At 47.1% G+C, this 19277-nt stretch overlaps 1 protein-coding gene across 2 annotated transcripts in view; it reads left to right on the plus strand.

The window, feature by feature from the left end:
• fyco1a (FYVE and coiled-coil domain autophagy adaptor 1a) overlaps positions 1–14342 on the plus strand; it is a 32382-nt gene extending 18040 nt beyond the window's left edge. For both annotated transcript variants that reach the window (XM_061239347.1, XM_061239348.1), the window contains exons 9-20: positions 1830–2945; positions 4045–4470; positions 5044–5136; positions 5291–5409; positions 5668–5835; positions 6330–6482; positions 6814–7022; positions 8880–9021; positions 9642–9761; positions 10472–10682; positions 11028–11137; positions 12010–14342. In XM_061239347.1, the coding sequence (XP_061095331.1) occupies positions 1830–2945; positions 4045–4470; positions 5044–5136; positions 5291–5409; positions 5668–5835; positions 6330–6482; positions 6814–7022; positions 8880–9021; positions 9642–9761; positions 10472–10682; positions 11028–11137; positions 12010–12085 (2943 nt within the window). In that variant the 3' untranslated portion in view covers positions 12086–14342. The remainder of the gene's footprint in view (positions 1–1829; positions 2946–4044; positions 4471–5043; positions 5137–5290; positions 5410–5667; positions 5836–6329; positions 6483–6813; positions 7023–8879; positions 9022–9641; positions 9762–10471; positions 10683–11027; positions 11138–12009) is intronic.
• Positions 14343–19277: the final 4935 nt, after the last annotated feature.

The following is a 19277-nucleotide window of genomic DNA, read 5'->3' on the forward strand; positions in this document are numbered from 1 at the left end:
TGGTTGTTGTTAGTTATTATTGTTATTGTAATGAATGTTATTGTGGTTGTTGTTGTTAGTTATTATTGTTATTGTGATGAATGTTATTGTGGTTGTTGTTGTTAGTTATTATTGTTATTGTGATGAATGTTATTGTGGTTGTTGTTGTTAGTTATTATTGTTATTGTGATTAATGTTATTGTGGTTGTTGTTGTTAGTTATTATTGTTATTGTGATTAATGTTATTGTGGTTATTGTTGTTAGTTATTCTTGTTATTGTGATGAATGTTATAGTGGTTGTTGTTGTTAGTTATTGTTATTGTGATGAATGTTATTGTGGTTATTGTTGTTAGTTATTATTGTTATTGTGATGAATGTTATTGTGGTTATTGTTGTTAGTTATTATTGTTATTGTGATGAATGTTATTGTGGTTGTTGTTGTTAGTTATTCTTGTTATTGTGATGAATGTTATAGTGGTTGTTGTTGTTAGTTATTATTGTTATTGTGATGAATGTTATTGTGGTTGTTGTTGTTAGTTATTATTGTTATTGTGATTAATGTTATTGTGGTTGTTGTTGTTAGTTATTATTGTTATTGTGATTAATGTTATTGTGGTTATTGTTGTTAGTTATTCTTGTTATTGTAATGAATGTTATTGTGGTTGTTGTTGTTAGTCATTATTGTTATTGTGATGAATGTTATTGTGGTTGTTGTTGTTAGTTATTATTTTTATTGTGATTAATGTTATTGTGGTTGTTGTTGTTAGTTATTATTGTTATTGTAATGAATGTTATTGTGGTTGTTGTTGTTAGTTATTCTTGTTATTGTGATGAATGTTATTGTGGTTGTTGTTGTTAGTTATTCTTGTTATTGTGATGAATGTTATAGTGGTTGTTGTTGTTAGTTATTATTGTTATTGTGATTAATGTTATTGTGGTTATTGTTGTTAGTTATTATTGTTATTGTGATGAATGTTATTGTGGTTATTGTTGTTAGTTATTATTGTTATTGTGATGAATGTTATTGTGGTTATTGTTGTTAGTTATTATTGTTATTGTGATGAATGTTATTGTGGTTATTGTTGTTAGTTATTATTGTTATTGTGATGAATGTTATTGTGGTTATTGTTGTTAGTTATTATTGTTATTGTGATGAATGTTATTGTGGTTATTGTTGTTAGTTATTATTGTTATTGTGATTAATGTTATTGTGGTTGTTGTTGTTAGTTATTATTGTTATTGTGATGAATGTTATTGTGGTTGTTGTTGTTAGTTATTATTGTTATTGTGATGAATGTTATTGTGGTTGTTGTTGTTAGTTATTCTTGTTATTGTGATGAATGTTATAGTGGTTGTTGTTGTTAGTTATTATTGTTATTGTGATTAATGTTATTGTGGTTATTGTTGTTAGTTATTCTTGTTATTGTGATGAATGTTATTGTGGTTGTTGTTGTTAGTTATTATTGTTGTTGTGATGAATGTTATTGTGGTTATTGTTGTTAGTTATTATTGTTGTTGTGATGAATGTTATTGTGGTTATTGTTGTTAGTTATTATTGTTGTTGTGATGAATGTTATTGTGGTTATTGTTGTTAGTTATTATTGTTATTGTGATGAATGTTATTGTGGTTATTGTTGTTAGTTATTATTGTTGTTGTGATGAATGTTATTGTGGTTATTGTTGTTAGTTATTATTGTTATTGTGATTAATGTTATTGTGGTTGTTGTTGTTAGTTATTATTGTTATTGTGATGAATGTTATTGTGGTTGTTGTTGTTAGTTATTATTGTTATTGTGATGAATGTTATTGTGGTTGTTGTTGTTAGTTATTATTGTTGTTGTCCCTCTCAGGGCCAGCAGGCGGCCAGTCATTTTGACTCGGCCCAGAAGATGCACGAGCTGCTGGCCCAGCTGCAGGAGGCTCAGATGGGGGCAGAGGAGCAGAGGGAGGAGGTCAGGAGGGCGGAGTCCGCCCTGCGGGAGAGCGAGGCCCGGCTGGAGGAGCTCTGTGCCTCCCTGTCCCAGCGGGAGGTGGAGCTGCAGGAGGCGCGGAGCTCGCTGGAGGCTCGCGAGCGGCAGGCAACGGAGGAGAAGGAGGCGCTGGAGAGCCGGGCCCGGGGCCTGGAGGAGGAGGTGGGAGCCAGGGAGGAGCAGGCTAAGAAGGTGGAGGAGTACAGGGAGCAGTGCGCCAGTCTGATGGAGCTCAACGGCGGCCTGCTGCAGACCGCCAGACGCCAGGAGGAGGCGACGCTGGACCTGCGGGCAGCGGGCGCCGAGCGCGAGAGGAGGCTGGAGCAGGAGAACCGCGAGCTGCGGGAGGAGCAGGCCGCCGTGAAGGAGGCGCTGGCCTCCATGCAGGCAGAGCTGCGCTCCATCCGGGCCCAGATCTCCGAGCTGGAGGGCAGCCTGGCCACCTCCCGCAGGAGAGAGGAGGACCTGCAGAAGGAGAAGGTGGAGTTGGAGAAGGAGAGGGTGGAGCGGGAGAAGGAGAAGGTGGTGTGGGAGAAGGAGACGGTGGAGCGGGAGAAGGAGAAGGTGGACCGGGAGAAGGAGAGGGAGGAGTGGGAGAAGGAGAGGGAGGAGCTGCAGAAGGAGAAGGCGGAGCTGCAGAAGGAGAAGGTGGAGTGGGAGAAGGAGAGGGAGGAGCTGCAGAAGGAGAAGGTGGAGTGGGAAAAGGAGAGGGAAGAGCTGCAGAAGGAGAAGGTGGAGTGGGAGAAGGAGAGGGCGGAGTGGGAGAAGGAGAGGGAGGAGCTGCAGAAGGAGGTGTGCGAGGCGGGCGTACGGCTCTCGGGGGCTGAGGCCCAGCTGGAGCTCCACCTTGGGGAGGTCTCCCGGCTGCAGGAGGAGGTGCAGGGGCTGCGGACAGGCCTCTGCAGGGCCGAGGAGGAGGAGGCGCGGGCCAGGAGCCGCCTGGAGGCCACAAAGGAGGAGAAGGAGGAGCTGAGGTCCCTGAGGGAGTCCCTGAAGGTATGACATGGCGCCCCAAAAACCCGACACGTCCCCAAACCAGTACACAGCTCTCCGCTGCCCCCTCCTGAGTGGGCCACGGCAGCCATTTTGTGCCATCCTTTCCTCTCCACCATATTGGCAGCCATTTTGTGCCATCCTTTCCTCTCCACCATATTGCCAGCCATTTTGTGGCAGCCATCCCTTCCTCTCCGGCTCAGCTGAGGTGATAGTTTAAAGTCCCAATTAAATTGACAGGATTACTAGGTGGTGTGTAGTTATCTGCTGTCAATCATCAAGTGTCAAGAGTTATTGTATGAAATTAGGGCCCATTTTGTGACTTGTCAATTGCTAGTCAAACAAATGTTACTGATGATAAATAATGATAGACAACCAATGATTGCCCTTAGTACTTAGTTGGGAGCTCTACCTGCGGATCTCAGGCTGTGTACTGGTGCATACAGGGTTTCAAGGTCTGAGATATGGCTCGGAGCTGAAGCTGAGGTGTTGTGTCTCTGATGCGCAGCTGAAGCTGAGGTGTTGTGTCTCTGATGCGCAGCTGAAGCTGAGGTGTTGTGTCTCTGATGCGCAGCTGAAGCTGAGGTGTTGTGTCTCTGATGCGCAGCTGAAGCTGAGGTGTTGTGTCTCTGATGCGCAGCTGAAGCTGAGGTGTTGTGTCTCTGATGCGCAGCTGAAGCTGAGGTGTTGTGTCTCTGATGTGCAGCTGAAGCTGAGGTGTTGTGTCTCTGATGTGCAGCTGAAGCTGAGGTGTTGTGTCTCTGATGCGCAGCTGAAGCTGAGGTGTTGCGTCTCTGATGCGCAGCTGAAGCTGAGGTGTTGTGTCTCTGATGCGCAGCTGAAGCTGAGGTGTTGTGTCTCTGATGCGCAGCTGAAGCTGAGGTGTTGTGTCTCTGATGTGCAGCTGAAGCTGAGGTGTTGTGTCTCTGATGTGCAGCTGAAGCTGAGGTGTTGTGTCTCTGATGTGCAGCTGAAGCTGAGGTGTTGCGTCTCTGATGCGCAGCTGAAGCAGAGGTGTTGTGTCTCTGATGTGCAGCTGAAGCTGAGGTGTTGTGTCTCTGATGCGCAGCTGAAGCTGAGGTGTTGCGTCTCTGATGCGCAGGCGCAGCTGGAGCAGATGAACCGGGGCCACGTGCAGGAGCTGCAGAGCAGCAGGGAGGAGGTGCAGGCGCTGCGGGCGGAGCTGCAGAGCAGCAGGGAGGAGGCGCAGGCGCTGAAGAGGCAGCAGGAGGCGCTGAGCGTGGAGCTGGACGACGCCCGGGAGGGACTGCACCGCGCCAACACCGAGACCGCCGAGCTGGGCGTGGCCCTCTGCGGCCTGACTGCGCGGAGCCAGGAGGCGCAGGGGGAGCTCGGGGAGGCGCGCAGGCAGCTGCAGGAGGCGCAGGGGGAGGCGCGGGACCTCCGGGGCCGGCTGGAGCAGGCCGAGGGCCGGGGGCGGAGCCTCCAGGAGTCCCACCGCGAGGAGGCGGATGCCGTCAGGTTCCAGATGAGCAGCGAGGCCATGAGCTACCAGAACCAGATCAAGGTCCCCGCGCGCCATTATCATTACAGCTCCCTGCGATTCAGTCGTTAAGCCAAATTCATCCGGGGATGATTAGGCGGCAGGTGGAGAGAGCCAGGGAGGGTTGGGAATTCGGCCAGGACGCTGGGGAACCCCCTACTCTTTGCGAAGCGTGTCATGGGATCTTTAATGGGGCAGCCTGTAGCGTAGTGGTTAAGGTTAATGGGGCAGGCAAGGTTGGGGGTTTGAATCCCAGTGTAGCCACAATAACATCTGCACAGCCATTGGGCCCTTGAGCAAGGCCCTTAACCCTGCATTGCTCCAGGGGAGGATTGTCTCCTGCTTAGTCTAATCAACTGTACATCGCTCTGGATAAGAGCGTCTGCCAAATGCCGATAATGTAATGTAATAATGTAACGTGTGTGTGTGTGTGTGTGTCTGTTTGGGTGTGTGTATGTTTGTGTGTGCGCGTGTGCGTCTGTGTGTGTGTGCATGCGTGCGTGCGTGCGTGTCTGTGTGGGTGTGTGTATGTGTGTGTGTGCGTCTGTGTGTGTGCGTGCGTGCGTGTGTGTGTGCGCATGTGTGCTTGGTCCTCAGAGTGCCAATCAGGAGGTGGTGGCCGTACGGGCCCAGCTGACTGCAGAGCAGGAGAAAGGGCGCCACCTAGAGGCCCGGCTGTCTGAACTGGAGGTGAGTTAAAAATCTTCTTCTCCTTCTTCATTATAGTTGTTTTCTTTTCAAAAAGTAACAATCAACAAACAATGTCATTAAAGAGTGTGTTAAACGGGCACAGATTTAAGTGGATTTTTCTGATACCTGATTCTTCCCCGATTGTGTACGAAAGACTGTTAACAGGAAGAACTCTCAGCTGGTGGAAGAGAAGGACTCTGGGATCTCAGAACGGGACGCTGTGATTGGACAGAAGGACGAAGAACTGCAGAGCCTGAGAGAGAGCCTAGCCAGGTCTGGGGCCACAGGCCACATGACAAATGGCCTTTATTTCAGGAACAGAAAGCAGTGATTGTAACTACAGTGCTATATTATTGCACCTTCCACACGTATAGGCGTTTGCTGAAGTAAGATGATATGAACATCGTGTTCTGGGAAGGTGGCTGAAGAGCAGACTATTTTACATCTCACATCCCCTTCACCTTTCTACAGCCTGTGTCACAGAATTAATGATAAACAAGTCACACCTGCTCCCCCCCCCCCCCCTCTCAGCGCCGGGGCAGACCTGCTCATGGCTCTGGGACGCTGTGAGGAACTGAAGGGGGAGCTGGAGGTCACCGTAGCGGACAGAGAAAACCACAAACTCAAGATGGCCGCTGAGATGGACGACCTCTGCAGGACCAAGGGCAACCTGGAGGAGCGCCTTATCGAGCTCATCAGGTGCTCACCTGTCCCCTGCTCCTTACCTGTCACCTGTCCCCTGTCCCCTGCTCCTTACCTGTCACCTGTCCCCTGCTCCTTACCTGTCACCTGTCCCCTGCTCCTTACCTGTCCCCTGCTCCTTACCTGTCCCCTCTCCCCTGCTCCTTACCTGTCCCCTGTCACCTGTCCCCTGCTCCTTACCTGTCACCTGTCCCCTGTCCCCTGCTCCACTTGTCCCCTGGTCCTTACCATTTACCTGTCACCTGTTACCTGTTCCATTACACCTGTTACCTGTCACCTTTTACTTGTTATCTTTCATCTGTTACCTGTCACCTTTTACTTGTTATCTTTCACCTGTTACCTGTTACCTGTTACCTGTTTTTTGGTATGAACTTGTGCGGCTAGAGTGGACATCCTGCTCCTTCTCCCACATGTTGGGAATAAACATGTGGCAGAAGTCGGAGTTTGAAAGCGCTCTGACCTTTGACCTGGCTCTGGGCCCTGTGTCTCAGAGATAAGGACGCTCTGTGGCAGAAGTCGGACGCGCTGGAGTTTGAGCAGAAGCTGCGGGCGGAGGAGCAGTGGTGGTTGGTGGACAAGGAGGCCACGCACTGCCTGAGCTGCCGGAGCCAGTTCACCTGGTTACTGCGGAGACACCACTGCAGGTGAGTTACCATGGAGACGTAGGTGCTGGTGAGTTACCATAGCGACCGTAGAGACACCACTGCTGGCGAGTTACCGCGTAGACATCACTCCAGATGAGAGCCTTTTCACCTGGTTACCATGGAGACATGCCTCTGGACCGAGTCTCCCTCCCAGTATTTATTTGGCCATGCATGGGTGTGTCTGCCTTTTTTGAAATTGTGACCTAACCTGTTAATGGCAAGCAGGCACGCACCTGCACCTGACCTTGTTGCCAGAGTGTTCCTCCCGCTGTGCTGAAAGCGCTCTTCTCTCCCCCTCCTCTCTGTGCGTTTGGCGCCCCCCGGTGGCCAGGTTGTGCGGGCGCATTTTCTGCTACTACTGCAGTAATAACTTTGTGATGACGAAGCAGAGCGGCAGGAAGGAGAGGTGCTGCCGGGACTGTTACTCTCAGCACAGCGCCGTGAGAGAGCGCCTCACGCAGGCCGAGCTGGGACTCACACCCCCGCCCGCCGGGACCGCGCCCGGCCCCGCCCCCTACACCCCCACGCCCAGCGTCACAGGTGAGGACGCACACACACTATACACACACACACACACACACACACTATACACACACACAGACACACACACTCTATACACACACACACCCACACACACTCTATACACACTATACGCACACACACACACACACACACACACATACACACACACACACACATTCACACATACTATACACACACACACACACACTCTATACACACACACACCCACACACACTCTATACACACACACACACACATTCACACACACTATACACACACACACACACTGTATACACACACACACCCACACACACTCTATACACACACACACACACATTCACACACACTATACACACACACACACACACACACACACACTATACACACACACACACACACACATTCACACATACTATATACACACACACACACACACACATTCACACATACTATACACACACACACACACATTCACACATACTATACACACACACACACACACACACACACACACTATACGCACACACACACACACACACATACACACACACACACATTCACACATACTATACACACACACACACTATACACACTATACGCACACACACTATACACACACACACATTCACACACACACACTATACACACTATACGCACACACACACACACACATACACACACACACACACATTCACACACACTATACACACACACACACACACACACTATACACACTATACGCACACACACTATACACACACACACACACTATACACACACACATTCACACATACTATATACACACACACACACATTCACACATACTATACACATACACACACACATACATACTACATACACACACATACACTATACACACACATTCACACATACTATACACACACATTCACACATACTATACACACACACACACTATACACACTCACACATTCACACATACTATACACATACGCACACACACACATGAACACATACTATACACATACACATACACGCATACACACACACACACACACACACACACATTCACACATACTATACACACACACACATGCACACATACTATACACACACACACACACACACATTCACACATACTATACACACACACACACACACACACTATACACACTATACGCACACACACACACACACACATACACACACACACACACATTCACACATACTATACACACACACACACACACACTATACACACTATACGCACACACACTATACACACACACACACACATTCACACATACTATATACACACACACACACATTCACACATACTATACACATACACACACACACACATACATACTACATACACACACATACACTATACACACACATTCACACATACTATACACACACATTCACACATACTATACACACACACACACTATACACATTCACACATACTATACACATACGCACACACACACACATGAACACATACTATACACATACACATACACGCATACACACACTCGCACCCACACATGAACACATACTATACACATACACACGCACACGCATACACACACTGACACACATACACTAGCTAATTTCCTGGTCTAGTTGTGAGACTAGCTGCAGGCTTCGGGGGTCAAGAAAATAATAAAAGAATAAAAACAAGATAACCTTTGAGATACCGTCCATGCTGAAGGATATATCTCACACTGCCTTCAAAACGAAATGAACGAAAGCACCTTGCTAACTTTTGAGTGAGACCTCAATTCCCTTCCTGCCTTTGCATACTGCCTGCAAACTTGGCCTCTCACAGCGTGGAAGTGACGGCTGTATTCACCACTTCCTGTTTCCTGTTTCCTGTTTCCTGTGTGGCAGTGACGGACCCCGGCTCCAGGTCCGAGGATGCGGTGTTCGACATCATCACGGAGGAGGAGGTGAACGGGGTTTACGACAGCGACTCTCTGTCCCACGGCACCGAGGATTCCCCTGAGAGAGAGACAGGGACCAGCACAGAGCTGTGAGCCAATCAGCTCTGCTCCTGTACCCCACTAACCAATCCCAGCCCTGCTCCTGTTCCTCACTAACCAGTCATAGTCATGCTCCTGTACCCCGCTAACTAATCAGCTCCGTTTCTCTACCCCACAAACTAATCAACTCTGTTCCTGTACCTCACAAACCAATCACAGCCCTGCTCCTGTACCCCACTAACCAATCACGGCCATGCTTCTGTACACCACTAACCAATCACAGTCATGCTCCTGTACCTCAAAAACCAATCACAGCCCTGCTCCTGTACCCCACTAACCAATCACGGCCATGCTTCTGCACACCACTAACCAATCACAGTCATGCTCCTGTACCTCACAAACCAATCACAGCCCTGCTCCTGTACCCCACTAACCAATCAGTTCTGTTCCTGTACCCCTCGAACCAATCACAGCCCTGCTCCTGTACCTCACAAACCAATCACAGCCCTGCTCCTGTACCCCACAAACCAATCAGTTCTGTTCCTGTACCCCTCGAACCAATCACAGCCCTGCTCCTGTGCCCTACTAACCAATCACAGCCATGTCCTGGTACCCCACTGGCCTGTCTCCACTCACCGAGGCTGCTGTGTCCCTCTCGTTGTGCTCCCAGGGGCTCGAGCGGGAGCAGGGCAGACCCCAGCCCTGAGGGCCCCAGCCCTGAGGACTCAGAGGAGCAGATTCCAGCAGTGCAGGACGCTGAGATACACCTGCTGAAGTCTGGAGAACTGGCGTGAGTCTGAACCCGCATGGAGTCACACTGTGTATGGGTATGAAACCCCATTCCATATGGTGTACAATGTGAGTCTATATCAGTCTAAACCCCACTCTGTCCAGTGTACAATGCAGTAATGGTGAGGTACAGGGCAGTTAGGGTGGGGTTCAGGGCAGTAAGGGTGGGTTTCAGGGTAGAAAAGGTGGGGTTCACAGCAGTAAGTGTGAGGTTAGCGGCGGTAGAGGAGGTTAGCGGAGGGTAGCGGCAGTAGCGGAGGTTAGCGGAGGTTAGCGGAGGTTAGCGGCGGTAGCGGAGGTTAGCGGAGGTTAGAGGAGGTTAGCTGAGGGTAGCGGAGGTTAGCGGAGGTTAGCGGCGGTAGCGGAGGTTAGCGGAGGTTAGAGGAGGTTAGCTGAGGGTAGCGGAGGTTAGCGGAGGTTAGCGGCAGTAGCGGCGGTAGAGGAGGTTAGCGGAGGTTAGCGGAGGTTAGCGGCAGTAGCGGAGGTTAGCGGAGGTTCACGGCGGTAGCGGAGGTTAGCGGCAGTAGCGGAGGTTAGCGGAGGTTAGCGGCGGTAGCGGAGGTTAGCGGCGGTAGCGGAGGGTAGCGGCGGTAGCGGAGGTTAGCGGACGTTAGCGGAGGTTAGCGGAGGGTAGCGGAGGTTCACGGCAGTAGCGGAGGTTAGCGGACGTTTGCGGAGGTTGACAGCGAGGCCTGTGCGTTTGAACCCCAGGAGCAGCGTGCCACTCGCCGTGGAGGACATGGCCCAGTTCGGGGACGGCTCCCGCGAGCTCCTCATCAAGGCCAGCAGCTACAGCGTCATCACCATGGAGCTGCCCAAGGCCGGCCCCACCATCAGCTGGCTGTTCTCCTCCGAGCCCAAGAGCGTCTCCTTCAGCGTGGTGTTCAGGGAGGGGCCACTCAGCCCCCTGGAACAGGCCAAGGTGAGGGAGAGGGAGGGAGAGAGAGAGAGAGAGGGGAGGGAGGGAGCATTGACCTGAGAGATGTAACTGAACTGGCTTTACTACCAAAGTCCTGGGGTACATTCTGCAGCTCTTAGCATTGTGCTGCAGGTTTATGCACTGATATACATACTGCAGCTCTTAGCATTGTGCTCCAGGTTTATGCACTGATATACATACTGCAGCGCTTAGCATTATGCGACAGGTTTATGTACTACTATAGCTCTTAGCATTGTGTTTTAGGTTTATGTACTGATGTACCTACTATAGCTCTTAGCATTATGCTACAGGATAATGGTGATTCTCTGGGTTCTCCTCCCCTCCCAGGTTCTCATCCCCCTCACCCGCTGTGACTCCCACAGGGAGACAATCCAGGGGCAGCTGAAAGCCCGGAACCCAGGCACCTACCTGCTCATCTTCGACAACTCCTTCTCCAGGTGCAGTTAAGGATATATCGAACTGGCGCCTTTCCCCGTTGCTCTTTCGGCCCGCACAACGGGAAGTGAACGGGCGTGCCTTTCAGCGGTGCCAGTAATGGTGGCAATAGCAAGTAGCCAGCTAGCCAACGTTAGAGTACTCAATACCTAAAACAATAATTTCCTGTTGGCTATATCGACCAAGCTTGTTAACATCACAGGTTACCTGATCTATCTTGGCTAGTTAACATTACTGCCTTACATTAGCCTAGCCAAACTATTATGGGTTGTGTGCAATTGTACTGTGTCCTGACAACCTGAGCATGCGTAATCTGGCTGAAAAGGGAATATTTTTTATTTCGTCTTTCTACAAATGACCCGTCTAGCGAACTGTTTCGGTAAAACTCCGTTGACCTCCATTCAGTCTGTGAGCGCCCGTTGTCTGGGAAAGTACCCGCGTGGACCTTTCAGATCCAGAGTGTGTGTTCAGACCCTCTTCCTCTGTGTCCTGGAGGGCCACTCGGGTCAGCTTCTTCTTCTCGTGTTTCTGCACGTTGGTGCTTCAGTCATGGCCAAAGAAGCTGCACTCCGTGTTTGCAAGGTCTAAATTGAATATCACCAAAAAAAAAAAAAAAACACTGAAACGGTGGCCCTCTAGGACTTGAGTAGGAGATCCTTAACCATAGAGGCGTTCAGTCCTGCAGTAATGACTTTCCCACAGCTGCAGTCTAACCTGAACTTTGACCTCTGTCTCTCCCTTCTTTGATTATAATTTGTCGTCCAAATTGCAGTTCTACCTTCTCCTTTTATCGCTGTCGTTTTTTCATCTTTTCAGGTAGACGCACAGTTTCACGTATTCATATCTCCATTTCTTATTTGTTTACGTTTTGCAGGTTCATCTCAAAGAAGGTTCTGTATCACCTGACAATCGAGAAGCCAATTATCTACGACGGAAGTGACTGTCTGTAGACGGAAGGGCTGGATTTAGCAGCTCTCTCTGTTCGGATGTGTATTAACCCCCTCATGGGCCCTCCACGGTCAGGGCTGTTACCAGTGCAGGATATTTGCTTGTTAAAATCCATGACTGCTGCCGAATACATGCTAATGGGTTATCTCCTCCTGATGGATATACACGCGTGACTTTACCTCACAGATATCCTGCTTTTGTAATGTCCGTTACCATGCAGATGCCCCTCCAGGTCTTCTTTTTCTATGTAAGGTTGTTTCTTTGAAAAAAAACGTGTGTCATACCATTGGAGAAAAGCTTTTAGCATGTGTTAGACGCCAGCTGTAAAGTGCATTTTTGTTCATGAAATACTGCCGTTAGCTTTGATTTACGACCTAGCATTAAAGAAACAAACAGCAAAGGTGCACAAGAAGAATAGCGGGATAGCGCGAGGTGTGTTTGGGTGATTTAGTAGACGTAGAATCGTTCGCGGTGTGTTTGGGAGATTAATGTGATGTAGATGTAAAAAAACAGGGTGGTAAATGCAAGCTGGAGCTTTATGATTGGTACCCAAATGCCATATAAAAACAGGTTTATTGTGAATTATGCACTACAAAAAAAAAAAACTAAGAAACGCAAACTATGCAATCTTTTATATATTAGAAGGTTCTAATATCTTTTATTATATTAGAAGAGTGGTAAATGACTTAAATCGCTCACTGTCCTCACAACAGGTGCGTCGTAGCATAGCAACGACGCCTGCCACTGTCTCGGAGACGCAGTTGGTGATCGCAGCGCACTGCTTCCGTAACGCGGGCGCGGTTACGGGACCCGAGCGGCTCTGGTGTGACGTGCTGCAGCTACACTGCACTGACCCCCTGATCTTCAGGCCAAGTAAAAAAAGAGGCAAAATCTTTCATTTTAAATCTTTTAACATGAATTTTGCTCATGCATTTATTCATTTTTAAGACTGGAACCTTGAAGGCTGAATTCAGTGCCTGTGGCCCAGGCAGCGATCCACGCAGAGGTCTGGGGTCCGTTTCATCGGCCGTAACTCACCATGCACATTCTCGCCCGGAGCTCTCTATGCACACCATCGGTATTTTTAAAGAATCCACCGGACGCACTAAACTTTGTTTTAGGTTTTTAAAAGTTTATACATTTAGTTTTTAAGATTTCTTTGACGTTTTAATAATGTAAGGTTTTGTGTTTTGTTGTATTCATTACTCTTTGTGCCAGATGTTTTAACTCCAAGTAGGCTGATGTAAGCCTTGCTTTTTCCTTCAGTGACACTATTCTCCAGCAATGTGGAGGAAGACAAAACCTCAGCAAATTCTGACACTACCTTTTTATATATTATCAAACATTACTTTCCAGTATTTACACACTAAAACATATTTGGATGCTGCTTTTTTTGGGGGGGGGGAATAATTCTATATTTATAAAATACTTTTGTATTTTGTATTTTATAAAATCCATACATTGTTGCATTTGTAATAAAAACATATTTTCAAGAGAATTATTCATGCAAAACTGATATAAAAATGTTTGAGAAAAAAATTCTAAGAGTTTTAATTTCAATTTAAAGGAATTTGGCAAGGTCGGCCTGGAATGACTGAATGTAAATACGCGTTTGCTGATTTGTATTCATTAGATGTTTTAATGGTTATACACTCAGTGAGCCCTTTATTAGGAACACCTGTACACCTGCTTATTCATGCGATTATCTAATCAGCCAATTGTGTGGCAGCAGTGCAATGCATTAAATCATGCAGATACAGGTCAGGAGCTTCAGTTAATCAACCATCAGAATGGGGAAGAAATGTGATCTCAGTGACTTTGACCATGAAATGATTGTTGGTGCCAGACAGGGTGGTTTGAGTGCTTCAGAAACTGCTGATTTCCTGGGATTTCCATACACAACAGTCTCTAGAGTTTGCAGTGAATGGTGCAAAAAACAAAAACATCCAGTGAGCAGCAGTTCTGTGGGCAGAAAGGCCTTGTTAATGAGAGATGTCAGAGGAGAAGGGCCAGACTGGTCAAAGCTGACAGGAAGGTGACAGTAACGCAAATAACCATGCATTACAACAGTGGTGTGCAGAAGAGCGTCTAAGTGCATAGGCTCCAGCAGCAGAAGACTTAATAAGTCAAAAAAATAAGTAATAAGTACCTAATAAAGTGCTCACTGAGTGTATATTGTATGGTAATTATAAACATGTAACTTAAGCCATGACGTAAAATGTGAAAGCTTTGATTTTGGAATAAACGGTATTGATAGTGCGTGTTAGTTGTCATAATTGTTTCTCAGTCCCAAGTGTTTCACGCTGTTAGAACCATCATGTTTGTGTCATGCAGTGCGTGCGTGTGTGTGTGTGTCTGTGTGTGTGTGTGTGTGTGTGTGTGTGTGTGTCGCGCAAATGCCACGGTTGCCATGGCGACAGTCCGACCAGCTTATTTTCCTTCTCAACGCACCGCTGTTGGGTCCCCACTGGGGGGCCCTGGTAAACTGGTGTGGGTTCAGGACCATATCGTGATATCGCTGTGGTGGGTAACAGTCTGTAGATGAGACCGGGGATGGTTGTCACTCTTTTGACACACTTCTCACTCAATTGCAACTCAATCTGTGACTGGGTTGGTTGTCACACGATATGGGGCTTTCACTGAAAGAGTTTTCAGTAAAAAAAATGTTTAAACATTCATAAATATTGTAGTCACCAAATAATGTTCTACATTTGTAGAAATTTGAAACATCTATTTCTTCAAAAATGTTTATTTAGAGCACACTGACTGTTTAAATTAAAGAAAAATATGCCCGGATGTATGTTTTTTCACCAACCTTTCATAGCAAAATTTTCTCAACGAGGTAAGGTACTAAGGTACTAGGTGAAAACACATGTCTTTGATAGTCATAACCAGATAACATTTCAAATGTGTAGGGATAGACATTTTTTTGTAAATATGACAACCGTCTCCAATAGTGTATTTTACTTCATGTTTGAAGATGAATTAATAGCGTATAAGTTTGGGAGAAAAACATCAATGAGTTGAAATTTTACTTTTTGTCTTGAAAAACATTTGACCCCGGACTTCAATGATGTGTGGCTTATTCCTAAAATGACCATTTGGGTGAACTCTGACCTGAGATCTGAACATTTTGATAGCATAATTTGCTAACAGCTTCTTCTAGGAAGCGAGATATAAGCAGTGTGACAGCCATCCCCAGTCTCCCCTACCTCACCCCAATTAGGCGCTTACCGGTGTGCCACGAACGGGGTAAGAATTTCTTAACAGTAATACTAATACATCGTAAAATGAATTGTGCACGATTTTTATAACTTACAGCACGGTTCTGAAAAAGGCGGCCCCACACAAAATCACATGGTTCGTATTACGCAAATCACAGCGGCGAGAATATGTATTGAAGTGAGGCGCGACTGGACGCAAGAAGATACAGTATATAACTACCTACCGCCGAGGCGCTTCGCTCTGTCCTCCCAGTGAGGAGAGGACCCCGAACTAACTCAAACTAAAAGAGAGACGTCGGGTGATCGCAGTGGACAGCGGGCCAGACGCGCTGAAATACTTCAGTTCCGAAGATGCTCATCTTTATCTACGTGCTTATTTGCGTGATATCCACGCCCGTGAGTATTCCGTTCGGCTGTGTTTGTGGCGAGTGACGCTGGCGCGGTGATGCCCACATAAATACCAACATTCAAACTATATAGTGGTGTATTGCGTTAACTTGAAATTGAGCAGAAGCTGAGCGTGTGGCTTGAATAACTTGCGTGGGGTGTCAGTAGGGATTCTCCCATTTCTCATACTTTTGAACAAACTAGTTCAGTGCAGCGCTTATTCGTTTAATTAAAAATTAATGAACCACACAGCAGTAACCTGCGGGAACATTTTATAAGACCACGCAAGTCATTAAGCAGAAGATTTGCAATTAGTGCACCTCACGGTATATATTCTTAGCATATCATATGTTAAAAAAGGGCTATTTTAATAATTAGATGCAGGAATACTGTGTGGGCAGCTTTGATTTTTCTAACAACTGCTTTGAAACCATTTCAATACTTAAATTTTGTCTGTATACATTGTATTTCATTTATATAGTGCCTATTCAGCACATCAGTCCTCACGTTTGAGTGAGTGCATGCCTATATGTGCATGTTTGTGTGTGTTCCTTTGTGTGCACATGTGTGTGTGTGTGTTTGAGTGCATTTGCCCCTGTGTGTTCATGTGTGTGTGCGTGTTTGTGTGTGTTTGTCTGTGTGTGTTTGAGTGCATGTGTGGGTATTTGTGGGTGCGTGTGTTTGTGTGTGTGTTTGTATGTGTTTGAGTGCATGTGTGGGCGTGTGTGTGTTTGTCTGCGTGTGTTTGAGTGCATATGTAGGAATTCGTAGGTGCGTGTGTTCATGTTTGCGTGTGTTTGGCATGTGTGTGCATGTGCGTGTGTGTTTGTCTGCGTGTGTTTGCAGCATGTGTGTGCATGTGCGTGTGTGTTTGTCTGCGTGTGTTTGCGGCATGTGTGTGCATGTGCGTGTGCGTTTGTCTGCGTGTGTTTGCAGCATGTGTGCATGTGCGTGTGTGTTTGTCTGCGTGTGTTTGCAGCATGTGTGTGCATGTGCGTGTGCGTTTGTCTGCGTGTGTTTGCAGCATGTGTGTGCATGTGCGTGTGTGTTTGTCTGCGTGTGTTTGCAGCATGTGTGTGCATGTGCATGTGTGTTTGTCTGCGTGTGTTTGCAGCATGTGTGTGCATGTGCGTGTGTGTTTGTCTGCGTGTGTTTGCAGCATGTGTGTGCATGTGCGTGTGCCTCCCCGTCTTGGCACGGGCAGCAGAACTAAAGCAGCCACTGTAGAGAGTGCTGAAAGATGGCCACTCCTGGGTAGTGTGGTTAATGGGATCCCAGTCAGGATCCACAGCGGCTGTACCAGAGGACCCTGCAGTCTGAAAACCCCGATATAAAGATATGTATCCTCCAACATCCTTTATTTTAATACAGTCGGCACCCAGCACCAATTCCCACCCCAATGTGGGATGGCCAAACGTTACAGCCATGGCCATACTGCAAACCCCACTGCGTACACACCCACGGTTCTGATTCAGGAGAGTGTACACACACACGGTTCTGATTCAGGAGGGTGTACACACTCAGGGTTCTGATTCAGGAGAGTGTACACACACAGTTCTGATTCAGGAGGGTGTATACACTCAGGGTTCTGATTCAGGAGGGTGTACACACACACGGTTCTGATTCAGGAGATCGTACACACTCACAGTTCTGAATCAGGAGAGCGTACACACTCACAGTTCTGATTCAGGAGGGTGTACACACTCACCGTTCTGAATCAGGAGAGCGTACACACACATGGTTCTGATTCAGGAGAGCGTACACTCCTACGGTTCTGATTCGGAGAGTATACACGCCCACGTTTCTGATTCAGGAGAGCGCACACACACAGAGTTCTGATTCAGGAGATCGTACACATTCTTTTCTGAATCACGCTTCTTCACACACCGTTGACAGCAGCCAAGCCCGCACAGAGCAGAGTCAGAGGAAGACCATTCGTATGAGGCTTGCGCATAGTCATGCCACTAGCTGACTGAACTCTCCCACATCCCGGGTAATCCAATTGCACAAACCCTATGGAGCTATGGGCCAAACTCAGCTCTGGCACGCAGTAACATATCCCGTGTAAATGAATCTCTCACAGGGTAGATGAGTTGAATAGGGATCGTACGTAGTGTATGAGCTGATGTAGCGCTGAACTTTTTTTTTTTTTTTGCCCGGTCTGGAAACGGCCCAAACCCGTTCAGCTCATCCGATGCGGCAGGGTGCTGTGTGTTCCAGCAGCCCCCCGTGACACTTTCTCGTTTGCCGCGGGGAAAGATGCAGAGCTTTACCTCCTGACACTCCCTGAGAAGAGGGAGGCCAATGGCCATGCTGCGTGACATCAGGCTTTCTCACACTGTCATGCGGTGTCGCTGGTGATTTGCTGATTTGTCACCGGAAGGTGTGTTGATGTTTTTCGGGCAATGATGTCACTGTCCATCCATCCATCCATCCATCCATCCATCCATCATCTTAACCCGCTTATCCTGAACAGGGTCGCAGGGGGGCTGGAGCCTATCCCAGCATACATTGGGCGAAAGGCAGGAATACACCCTGGACAGGTCGCCAGTCCATCGCAGGGCACACACACCATTCACTCATACCTATGGGCTATTTAGACTCTCCAATCAGCCTAACCTGCATGTCTTTGGACTGTGGGAGGAAATCGTAGCACCCGGAGGAAACCCACGCAAACACGGGGAGAACATGCAAACTCCACACAGAGAGGCCCCGGCCGACGGGAATTCGAACCCAGGACCTCCTTGCTGTGAGACAGCAGTGCTACCCACTGCACCATCCATGCCACCATGATGTCACTGTGCTCTGATGTATGTGGCAAAACATTTTGGCAGAACTAATAATGTAAATCAGTTTGAATCTGTTTTTTATTTATTTTTATTTTGGCGATGCAAGTGATTGTTTCTAAACGTTATTTTTCCTAGATAAAGACACGTATATTTATGGTAAATGGTAAATGGAGTGCATTAATACAGCGTTTTTTTTCTCGCCAGCAAATAGGGCTACGGTGTTGTGTTGTTCTAGTATTGACAAACACTGTTAAACCTACTTTTAAAAATCCTCAATTTTATAACATAATAAAAATATAATTTAATATACAGTACTATTACATTTCTTATTATTCTCAAATATAAAATATATTTAATGTTATTTATTCTTCATTCACGGTGAACAAATTACATTACAAATTACAAATACAAAGATGTTTGTGTATAAACATTCAGAGAGAGAGAGACAGAGAGAGGGGGAGAGACGGAGAGAGAGAGAGATATGGAGAGAGAGGGAGAGAGGGGGGGAGAGAGAGACATAATAAGGATCATACAATGCATTTTGAAATGAAATTTGTGTAGGTGACGTGCAGCTTTCACGGCGGGCTTTAATGAAGCTCTTTGGCGCTCTGTTCGCGAGGATGTCTGCTCCTCTGGTCTCCAGGCACATCGCTCCCCACAAGCCCTAATGACTCACCGAGAGCCAGGCGTGAGCACTGACTGCACAAAGAGTATTTCATTTATCCATTTATTACATTACTATAACATCATTACAAGTTAATGAGTGACGTCTTCATTTATTTATTTATTCTCTG

The sequence above is a fragment of the Conger conger genome, chromosome 4, assembly GCF_963514075.1.
Source record: "Conger conger chromosome 4, fConCon1.1, whole genome shotgun sequence".
NCBI lineage: Eukaryota > Metazoa > Chordata > Actinopteri > Anguilliformes > Congridae > Conger > Conger conger.